The sequence below is a fragment of the Schistocerca americana genome, chromosome 2, assembly GCF_021461395.2.
Source record: "Schistocerca americana isolate TAMUIC-IGC-003095 chromosome 2, iqSchAmer2.1, whole genome shotgun sequence".
Classification (NCBI taxonomy): Eukaryota; Metazoa; Arthropoda; class Insecta; order Orthoptera; family Acrididae; genus Schistocerca; species Schistocerca americana.
In genome coordinates this window covers 438,795,333-438,807,456 of record NC_060120.1, presented here as the reverse complement: position 1 = coordinate 438,807,456, position 12,124 = coordinate 438,795,333, and the positions used below count along the sequence as shown (strand labels likewise).

Genomic DNA, 12,124 nt, shown 5'->3' with positions numbered 1-12,124 from the left:
AATCGTGTCGACTGTTTTCATTCGGCAGCTCCAGCTTCTCTCGAAATAGAGTGAATAGTAATCGGACTGATTCGTGAAACAACAACCGACTGATTCGATTCTTTTCATTCTGCTGCTCCTATACACTGGCTCCACTCAAAAGAGCGAATAGTCCAGCTAGTATGTAAAACTACAACCGAATGAATCGATTGTTTTCCAACGAATGACTGAACAGACTGTTTTCATTCGACTATTCCCAACATTTGTCCGGATGTCACGTAGGCCTACTTACAACGAACGGGGGAGAAAGAAAGAAACGATGGTGCCTGTGCAGGAGGAGGCACACCCTGCCCTTTGGCACGGCCCTCCGTATGCTAACTTCACCAGTGCCGCGTAACAATAGCTGACTCAGCATCAACCTGCAGATGTTTAGAACATCCTTTACCATGGGTGAACCTGAAAGACCCTAAAAGACATTTATGAAGTCAACTGCTTCCCCTTCACCACTCGCCAGCACATCCAAAGACTCCGTAAAAACGGGGTGACGGTGACAACACTGACCTTAGCAACAGCAATAATTTCTCCGTTTTCAATTTTATCGTCAGAATTACTTGAATAAAAGTGATTGCAGAAATATAATTCTGTACAAGAAGTAAACGCTATTGTAGAATACGAGATAATAGGCTATAACGGAAAACAAAGAAAGAGATAAATCAATGGTCATTCATTTTATGACCACAACACTATTCCCACGGCACATTGAATGCATGTCATTAACTTCCTGTTATCACTTGAATTCATTATCTTCAGCCGTGTCCATAGAACTTAGCTGGTGAGAATATATCAAAAGTTACAATCAGCATTCATCACGTTTTGGAATCGTATTTAACATTTTTATGACTGAAAAATGTATATTTGTTAGCTCAATACCCACCATTTATGTTTCAGATCTGGGTTAAACTACTCTGAACAAATAGACAAATATCGTTGAGCAAATCTGTAGTCTTGCAAAATTCATGCTACACAAATGAAAATTGTATTGAACGTTTGTTGTGATCACGGAACGTATACCAGAATAGATACTCTCCTTAGTCACTACAATAATCGAACATTGGACTATTATATCTTGCAGTGCAAGCAAAATTACGGAGCACCTACTTAGCATATTACAATATCTCTTATAACATACGGGATAAGTGAAAACTTTTGGAATGTGTAAGTCAACACACTGTCACGTAAAGCCAAACGTAGTAAAATATTTGACCCGTCATTTTTACTCAGTTGTTATGTAAGTTTGACTAATTGTTGTTGATGTTTATTAATAAAAGCAATACATTCTTTTATTCCAGATGCTATTCCACCTGCTGAATGGCCGCAGAGAGGGAAAATTGTCTTTCAGAAGCTATATCTCAAATATAATGAACCAGATCCTCCCGTACTGAAGGATCTTAATTTTACTATTGAAGCTACACACAAGGTAAAAAATGGCTCTGAGCACTATGGGACTTAACATCTATGGTCATCAGTCCCCTAGAACTTAGAACTACTTAAACCTAACTAACCTAAGGACAGTACACAACACCCAGTTACACACAAGGTAGTCATAATATTAACATTCAGTAGGAAAAGCAGTTTTTATGTAATTTCTGCCTTCTGTGATATTTTGTAAATCTGTTTCAGGTTGGCATTGTGGGGCGAACTGGCGCTGGAAAATCTTCTATCATTTCCGCGCTGTTCCGTCTTGCTCCAACAGAGGGCACCATCGTTATTGATGATATCGACACAAGCCGCCTCGGACTACACGACCTTCGAAAGCACATTTCCATCATCCCCCAGGAGCCGGTGCTCTTCTCGGAAAGCCTCCGGTATAATCTCGACCCATTCTCAGAGTTCGAGGATGCAAAACTCTGGGAAGCTCTCGAAGAGGTGAGCTCGTACAGCATCATATTCGTCTTCTGTGGGAATAGGAAATGCTAAAAAACCAGATGTGAAAGCGACTAGCAATCAGATTGTTGTTTAAAATGTGACAGGCCTCTGATACGAGTAGTCCTATAGAAGACGGTTGACTGCTTAGCTCAGCTTTCTAGATATACTTGCAGGAGGAACGTTAGTTTGATGGTGGATTCCGAACAGCGGGGCACCTTTGGACGTTTTCATGTCCAAAAAAAGTATTGCAAGAGGTGAATGTCATGTTGAGTGAAATAATTCAGTGACAGACTGCAGGTGAAATTCGAAATTTGTAGATTTGTAATTCGACACTTCAGCAATGCTACTTAAATAATGTTATCTACCTTTTCATAGGAATACTTAAATAATAGTATCCGTCTTCTTACAGGGGCTTCAGAAATAACAATTATTAAAATGTGAAATCCTAAGAGAGAGATAAACTGAATACAAATGAAGTTGAAAATCAAAGACATGTTATATGATTCTTTGTCTTATGACGAATCACAACAGAAAACACAACTCCTTATATAGCATTAAGTAGATAAATCATGATATAAATTAAAGATAGAGACGAATCCCAATGAATCAGCAAGCTATCGTAAAAAGTTATGGTTCAGTTCGAATATTTAAGATTCGTGGCGGAACTGTTGCTGTCGAATAACGAGTGATAAAGAAATGCTCACTGAAGCTAGAGTTTAATTGCATGATACTGAAACACTTTCTTTGAAACACGCTGATACTATAATCACGGCTGTCAGAGGATGCCAGCGGCATTTCCATTTATCTGTAGAGCTTGTCAGTATCGTAACACTATTTTGTGTTCAGAATGACTCAGCATGAAGCTATGGTTCACTTTGGTGATAATAAGAGAGATAACATAACCGCAGCTATAGTATTCCTAAGGTGACTCGTACTTTGGCTAAGAACACCTTTCGAAGAAAACATTTTATGTCTACTCATGGAGCTCCACTTTTCTCTTCTAGTATGTTGTCTGCACAGAACTTTTAGTCCAGCCTTTTCTGCTACCCACGACACCAAACTCACCTCGTTTCCAATACGTCCTTCCATTTCGAACTTCTTGCTGGTACTCTGAATGGTGGCGCCTTTGTTCTCACCGTGTCGTATCCTGGTCTAGCAAGAAGGCGAACAACCTTCCATTAGGCCTCCTGCTGGTTCTTGCTGGCTTAGCAGTGTTAAAATTAACGAATTCCCCGTGCTGATGGTAGACTTTACAAATCGCCGTAAGTTCTTGTTCTTACTTTCTTACTCACATTGTTTCTGTTGTTAATATTTAAGCAAACATTATTTCTTCAAATCAAAACAACATCTTTCGAACGGTGGCCTTACAGGTTTTTTGTCTTCACACGTGTCGTTGCTGGAACCAACACAACTCAGGATCAAAATATCCTTCTGGATATGATAGAACACTCTTGCTGTATTCCTATGCAACAAAAGCATTAAAGTACGGCGGTGTATGGCTTATGTCGCTTTAAGTGCAGAAAGCAGTGGCACGAGGTGTGTATTACAATTTTCAGATACTAACAACGCCCACGGTTACCTTCACCTCTGTGTCCTGCGAACAACTGACACGCATCACCACATCGCATGCAATACACTCATGGGGAAAAAAATCGCAACACCAAAAAATGAAATTTCGCGACTATTTTTATATAGGTCAAATATTTAAGCGATTAACATTGCAAAATCGCACGTTAATGTACTCGCGAAATAAGCCGTTGAAAATGTGAAATGCTGGTACATTAATAACCGGTGTAACCGCCAGAATGTTGAATGCAAACATGCAAACGTGCATGCTTTGTGTCGTACATGTGCCGATGTCAATTAGTAGGATGGTGTTCCAAGCCTGTTGCACTTGGGCGGTCAATATCGGAACGGTTAATGATTCAAATGGCTCTAAGCACTATGAGACTTATCATCTGAGGTAGTCAGTCCCCTAGACTTAGAACTACTTACACCTAACTAACCTAAGGACATCACACACATCCATGCCCGAGGCAGGATTCGAACCTGCGACCGTAGCGGTCACGCGGTTCCAGACTGAAGCGCCTATAACCGCACGGCCAACCCGGCCGGCGCAACTGTTGCTCTTATTGCTGCTGCAAAAGCAGAACGATGCGTCAGAGCCATACGCCGAACATGACGGTCTTCCCTCTCGATAGTGCCACGTGGGCGTCCGAAGCCCCATCTTCTGGCGACCGTACGCTCTTGTGACTATCGCTGCGAGCAGTGGCATACAGTGGCTACACTCCCGCCACGTCCTTCTGCAATATCGCAGAAGGAACATCCAGCTTCTCGCAGCCCCATTACACGACCTCGATCAAACTCCTGAGGTGTTGTTAAAGGCGTCCTTGTTACCTTAAAGGCGTTCTTCACTAGCATCAAGTCACCATGTTCAATTTCAAAGATTACTAACACTCACGACCGTTACAGGGTCTATTTAAAGCAAACTGATTTGCATCCCTATAGTGGCGCTACTGACACCACTCTCATGTGACTGGCGCGAATAAGCATCAACTTTCGGATGTAGAAACATGTGTGGCTAATTTCGTTTATGTAGCACAACTCCTTCTTGGTTCTGCGATTTTGTTTCGTCACTGTGTAAGCAACAGCAGCGAGGAACAAGAAATACTGCAAAGGTCGCCACAGAAATTCGAAATAAGGGAAGTGGAATGAAAAGATAACGGAAAACTGGGTTTTTCTGTCAAATTATATGGAGACATTCGATTTGGAGGTAGCCGGTTAGATGTTGGTGGTGAAAGAACAGGGCGTGCGGCACTGATGAGGGTGATTCGGCCTTCAGATAGGGGTGTTATGCTCATCGGGAGACAGGTGCTATTACAGAGGAGTTGACTGTTCGCCAGCACCTGGTTTTACTCTGACCCTTCTCTCATCGACGTACCGCACGAACATGTCACCACACTAATCTGTCCTCTGTTCTGAAAAAAAGACATTTTATAGCCAAGATCGCATCAACTAATATTTATTACTGACGATGGGTTTCGAAGCTGAAACTGTCATCCTCTTACTTTTAAAATGTTTTGGCTTCACCGTATACTTCGACTGAGATGAATTAAAGATGTATAAAACATGTAATGTAAGCGTAAACATTTATGCAAATGTGCATTTTTACTATACATCGTGCACTGTAATAACTATCAAGGTTCCGTTGCATGCAACGTGTGTGAACATGTCCATTTGCACAAGGTGCTTTTTATATTAATATGGTTTCACTGTGGACAAGCCTATGCTCTCCACCATAATGAGGACACAGCATGAGTCATATTCATAGTAGAACACGATATACAGCCAAAAATGTTTTGAAGATCAGAAGGTGACAGTTTCAGCTATAGAAACTGGTCGTCAATAATAAATATTAATTAATGCGATCTCGGGTATAAAACGTTTTTTCAAGTCGAATATAGATCTCGCCTTTCATTTTCTCAATATGAGGAACTTCAATAACACCTCCGTTGTAGGCAGCTTTAATTAGCAGCTATGCCTAACATACAGCTCTGGCACACTGCAAGGAAAGGAACCATTTTCTGCGTGGCAGGGGCCGCTTTCCAGTTATGAGGCTGAACCTACACCATTACACCACTTAATTTAGTGACTACATACCTAAATGCTGTTTCATGATTTACTAGGCGGAACGACGAACAGCACGCGAGCAATTTTTCACGTTACTCAAGTGTAAAATGTTTCAGTTACTCGCAGGTCTGTCGGCCTATGTGGATGATCGGGTCTAGGCGCTTCAGTCTGGAACCCCGCGACCGCTACGGTCGCAGGTTCGAATCCTGCCTCGGACATGCGTGTGTGTTATGTCCTTAGATTAGTTAGGTTTAAGTAGTTCTAAGTTCTAGGTGACTGATGATCTCAGATGTTAAGTCCCATAGTGCTCAGAGCCATTTGAACCATTTGAACCATTTTTTGAACTCGCAGGTCGGTCTATATTGTTCCCGACGACTTCAAGTCTTCATGGAAGAAAGTATTTCGACATCGAACCATCATCGCCTCCCAGTCAGCTCGCCCAATGAATTCTACATCGTCGCTCTCATATCTGCTGTAGACTAAATTCCATATCGAAATGGTTCAAAGGCTCTGAGCACTATGGGACTTAATATCTGAGGTCATCAGTCCCCTAGCACTTAGAACTACTTAAACCTAACTAACCTAAGGACATCACACACATCCATGCCCGAGACAGGATTCGAACCTAAGACCGTAGTGGTCGCGCGGTTCCAGACTGAAGCGCCTAGAACCGCTCGGCCACACGGCCGGCTTCCATATCGAGGCGAGCTGGTTGGAGGAAGACTCGCTTTGCCTAGAATTAAAATAAGTCTTTAACTAAGAATAGGTCATACACTGAAGAAATGCAGGGCTATGTTTCTCTGGCTGATCTTCGTAAATGTGAGCGTGGTTTCTTCCCGGCCCCTGGAACGCCACTCACACTACCCGGGCTATCAAAGCCTGTTAGCTACGGCAGGCAGTCTCCAAACAACCACTCGCTGAGCCCCTGGCAGGTGGCCTCTGTCTAGCGCCAAAGCTCTGCCCTAATTGTCCAAATCTTTCCTGTATTCTGAAGCCTAAGCACTACCAATACCTTCAGTTCGTGTGTCAAATTATTTCTTTACACCCTTGTAGGATCTACAACACCTCGCTTATCCTACCATTTTCCCCTCTCTGTGGAAACATAAGCTCTTGCAACGGTGGGTGAGTCGAACCTTATATGTTACTTTCATCGACAGTAAGTCACTGATTACGTACCTCTAAACTTCACAATGGGAGGAACTAATACAGGAGAATGACGATAGCCCGATATTCTGGCTAATCAAACCGTCAGAGATATTCCTGAGGCAGGATGCTTTTAGCCTTTCTTATGTATTGATTGTATTATAGGCCAGATGTCCTCACAGAGACAACGAAAGGCAGATAGCTTGGTCGAAATTCATTTATTTAAAGAGCCGTGATTAGCGATTAGTGACAGATTATAACGTACATTGAGTAACATTAGAAACGCAATTTCAATAGAAGGTTACTTTTGAGCTGTCCAATCGACTGAACTTTTATACATGGTGTATCGCGTAAACTGCAGATATTTCTGCTGGTTACTGATGACGGGAAAATTACATCAGTATTTACGTCATTTGTTGACTAATAATTCTAGCTACTACAGTTCGTATGTTTTAGGATGGTTTGTACCTCCAAGGACGTGTGGCAAGAGCAACCCATTAATGCTAATTTTCCTCTAGGCAGCAATTCAGGTGTTGAAGTGTGGATGCGTGGACGCACAACGGGTAGTCTATACTGACAGGCGTAGTCCACTTAGCGATCCTGTTACGATCATGAAGAAAATATAAACACATAATACACTCCTGGAAATTGAAATAAGAACACCGTGAATTCATTGTCCCAGGAAAGGGAAACTTTATTGACACATTCCTGGGGTCAGATACATCACATGATCACACTGACAGAACCACAGGCACATAGACACAGGCAACAGAGCATGCACAATGTCGGCACTAGTACAGTGTATATCCACCTTTCGCAGCAATGCAGGCTGCTATTCTCCCATGGAGACGATCGTAGAGATGCTGGATGTAGTCCTGTGGAACGGCTTGCCATGCCATTTCCACCTGGCGCCTCAGTTGGACCAGCGTTCGTGCTGGACGTGCAGACCGCGTGAGACGACGCTTCATCCAGTCCCAAACATGCTCAGTGGGGGACAGATCCGGAGATCTTGCTGGCCAGGGTAGTTGACGTACACCTTCTAGAGCACGTTGGGTGGCACGGGATACATGCGGACGTGCATTGTCCTGTTGGAACAGCAAGTTCCTTGCCGGTCTAGGAATGGTAGAACGATGGGTTCGATGACGGTTTGGATGTACCGTGCACTATTCAGTGTCCCCTCGACGATCACCAGTGGTGTACGGCCAGTGTAGGAGATCGCTCCCCACACCATGACGCCGGGTGTTGGCCCTGTGTGCCTCGGTCGTATGCAGTCCTGATTGTGGCGGTCACCTGCACGGCGCCAAACACGCATACGACCATCATTGGCACCAAGGCAGAAGCGACTCTCATCGCTGAAGACGACACGTCTCCATTCGTCCCTCCATTCACGCCTGTCGCGACACCACTGGAGGCGGGCTGCACGATGTTGGGGCGTGAGCGGAAGACGGCCTAACGGTGTGCGGGACCGTAGCCCAGCTTCATGGAGACGGTTGCGAATGGTCCTCGCCGATACCCCAGGAGCAACAGTGTCCCTAATTTGCTGGGAAGTGGCGGTGCGGTCCCCTACGGCACTGCGTTGGATCCTACGGTCTTGGCGTGCATCCGTGCGTCGCTGCGGTCCGGTCCCAGGTCGACGGGCACGTGCACCTTCCGCCGACCACTGGTGACAACATCGATGTACTGTGGAGACCTCACGCCCCACGTGTTGAGCAATTCGGCGGTACGTCCACCCGGCCTCCCGCATGCCCACTATACGCCCCCGCTCAAAGTCCGTCAACTGCACACGCGGTTCACGTCCACGCTGTCGCGGCATGCTACCAGTGTTAAAGACTGCGGTGGAGCTCCGTATGCCACGGCAAACTGGCTGACACTGACGGCGGCGGTGCACAAATGCTGCGCAGCTAGCGCCATTCGACGGCCAACACCGCGGTTCCTGGTGTGTCCGCTGTGCCGTGCGTGTGATCATTGCTTGTACAGCCCTCTCGCAGTGTCCGGAGCAAGTATGGTGGGTCTGACACACCGGTGTCAATGTGTTCTTTTTTCCATTTCCAGGAGTGTATTAGACACGCGTTTGTGGGAAGACTGTTCGATGCAGAGGAAAGGCAACCAACGCACTGATGTGCGTACACATTAAGGTACCTCATGTAAAAATATCTGCGCTTATACCCGTTACATCCCATATAATATGTGCAGTGTCTCAATGACTTTTTACGTATACACAAATTAGCAACAGAATGATACTGCCATCACTAAAAAAACTCCTTTCTATACGTGAGAACTGGGATTGTGATAGAAAAAGCAGGAGACAACTCAAATGTACACAATTATACTATTATTTACTGATTGTTTGAGGGTGGCCACTGGGCGTTGAGTTACGTAGTGGCCTTTCTATTAGTACCAACCGTTTTAATTATTGTTGAGCATACGACTGCTGGAAGTAAAGGAATGGCAGATGAATTCTACATTAAGATTCCGTGTAATCCCCAAAATACTTCATCGACAGTAAGGCACTGATTACGCTGCCCCAGCACAATTCGCCATACATTTTCCGAACGAATCAGCGAGCAGCGTACGAAGAATCGCTCTGATGAAAAGGCACAGCTGTTCCGATACCCATAAAAATATTGGGCTGCGGGCCACTGGCTGACAATGGACGAAACATCTAAGGCAAATAAATACATGTAAATAATAAATTTCAGCTATCAGTCGTCCTTTTGAAATTTTATTTTCAGATCTAGATTTCAGCTAGAAACTAACCATTCTCAATGCACCATCATTTTTATCAATGTATGTGATGCCTCTTGGTCGGGCTTCATTCACAGTCCATTCAATTGTAACTTAACGCCCAGTGTCCACCCTCAAACAATCAGTAAATCATAGTATAATTGTGTAAAAAAATGGTTCAAATGGCTCTGAGCACTATGGGACGTAACTGCTGTGGTCATCAGTCCCCTAGAACTTAGAACTACTTAAACCTAACTAACATTAGGACATCACACACATCCATGCCCGAGGCAGGATTCGAACCTGCGACCGTAGCGGTCGCGCGGTTCCAGACTGTAGCGCCTAGAACCGCTCGGCCACTCCAACCGACTATAATTGTGTACATTTGAGATGTGTCTCTTGCCTTTTCTCACAATCCCAGTTCTCATGTATAGAAAGGAGTTTTTTTTAGTGATGGCAGTATCATTCTGTTGCTAATTTGTGTATACGTAAAAAGTCATTGAGACACTGCACATATTATATGGGGTGTAACGGGTATAAGTGCAGATGTTTTTATATGTGGTACCTTAATGTGTACGCATATCAGTGCGTTGGTTGTTTTTCCTCTGCATCGAACACTCTTCCCACAATCACGTGTCTAATTTTACGAGCTTACATTTTCTTCAGCGTAAAGTTTCCGAACTACATCGTCTTCCTGTTTTGTTAATACCGTTGAGGTTTCAAAACATTACGGTTTAAATCAACAAAATCTGTGGAGCTCTAAATTGCACGAGTTTTCTTTTTAAGAGTGACTTCACTACGAAGAGGATATTTCGGTATGTCTGTGGCAAAAGATATTGCTTTATAAGATAGGCAACGTAAAGTCGCAGCGTTTTCAATGTCTTCAGATGACCAGTTAGTACTCCGTCCCTTCATAATCACCTTCTGAAGATGTTTTAATTTCATATAACTGAGCCCTACATCGAGAGAGACGTGTAGCGTGTCACTATGGTATCACTGCGTGTGCTGGACTATTGGGATGGAGCATAGGTTTGGGGGCGCGGGGTTGGGGGGGGGGGGGGGGTATGGGGCAAGGTTGAGGGAGGAGGGGCAGACGGACACTGAGCATTACTCGTTTAAAACGTTTCCAAATTCACTGGGCCATAAAATTATTATTACTACAAATGGAAACTGAGCACGAGATAATTGTTGTGAATTAAAGCGATTTTAACAAGGGAATCACCGTTTTATTAGAAATAACATGAAACAGAACCATTAAAAGTTACAAGATAGGTGACAGAATTTGGGTATTCTTTGGAGACTCGATTAAGTTTTACCCAAATGTCCTAAACAAACAAGTTTAAGATTCTTTAGTGAAGAAAACGGAGGCACACACACACACACGCACACACAACATTACAAAAAGATAAAAATACCAAACATAACGGTCGGAATAGAGACAGAGGTGGAGCCTGTAAGGTCTGAGCACCAGCAGCGTGTCCTAAGACCGGTCAAGACTGCTGCCTGACACCATCAACCGAAACAGGCGTACAGAGGGTCCGCCCAGGCCGCAGGCCGCGACGGCGCACGTTAAGGCAGACGCCAGGAACCAGACTGTAACTGACTTCTATAAAACACCAAGACTCTTTAAGACAAATGAAAAAACGCCTATTACAACTGACCTTTTCAAAATAATTTAAAAGAAAGGGTGCCTCGGGGGAGATAGCAACGTCCAACAAATTCAAACATGAAATACCAAAAGGTGCCTCAAACAGCTAAACATGCGTCAAAAAAATTTACAGGCGGTTTCTAGGCCTAACATGATAACACATAAAGCCGACTCAACAGATGAACACATTAAAACAGAAATGTTTGGCAACAGAAGGCAAAAGCGAAGACAAATTACATACAAGAGGGAGGCTGAGAATAGCGTTGCTAGATCGACATGAACGTGCGAAAAGCGCACAAAATAAGAAATACGGACATGTGTCGATACAAAGAAGAAAGTTACGCACCACAATAGTGCAAACGGGTAAACTGCCGAATAATATACCAAGAACTGTGCTAAACACACCACTGCCCGAATCTCAGGAAAACTCCCAACGCACAAGGATAATTACGGCGCTCACCCAGCCTTAATAAATCCAGGAGCAGCGAGGCTTCGTCCTCCGGATAAACCAGCACCCTCAGAGAGGGCTGGAAAACAGAAGTTGCGACAAACCACACGTCTTCTGGTCGCGGCACGTCCCCGGTGCAGGAGCGTTCTCCTTCTCGTGTTTACGCTGTTACTTCTTACTTGACCTGCGAGCTCCGAGCAGTGTCCTTCCGTATGAGCGCCTCGTAGCCAAAACAGACCGACAGCGACCTCTTTCAACGGCAGAATCCCGACCCCCCCGCGTGCTGTCCCAGCCTGCTCTATCCAAGCAAACCAAAAGACAGCCTCACACCGCAGCACCACAGAGACACTCGCGAGTCGTGCGCAATGTATCGATCTTGCAGTGCGGCTCAGGACGATCCTATAAATCCGACTCTTTTGCCTAAAGTCTTTCGTTTCTGTTCTCATAATTTCTAATTGTTGGCGCAAGTGACATTGTCGAATTTACAGCAAGTTTCTTTTCACGGTTAGTGTCATATCTAGTAGTAATTTCTTTATCACTTGGTGTACGTATTTATCTGTAGAACGTCTTCTGCTTCTTTATAGTTGCTTCATTTCTTTGCCCGAATATTTCTCACATTACCAGGC

The 12,124-nt window shown here is 44.3% G+C and overlaps 1 protein-coding gene across 1 annotated transcript in view; it reads left to right on the top strand.

The window, feature by feature from the left end:
* LOC124594856 (ATP-binding cassette sub-family C member 4-like) overlaps window positions 1–12,124 on the top strand; it is a 289,353-nt gene that overhangs the window by 245,302 nt on the left and 31,927 nt on the right. The window contains exons 21-22 of the mRNA XM_047133319.1: window positions 1,329–1,456; window positions 1,660–1,905. Of these exons, the coding sequence (XP_046989275.1) occupies window positions 1,329–1,456; window positions 1,660–1,905 (374 nt within the window). The remainder of the gene's footprint in view (window positions 1–1,328; window positions 1,457–1,659; window positions 1,906–12,124) is intronic.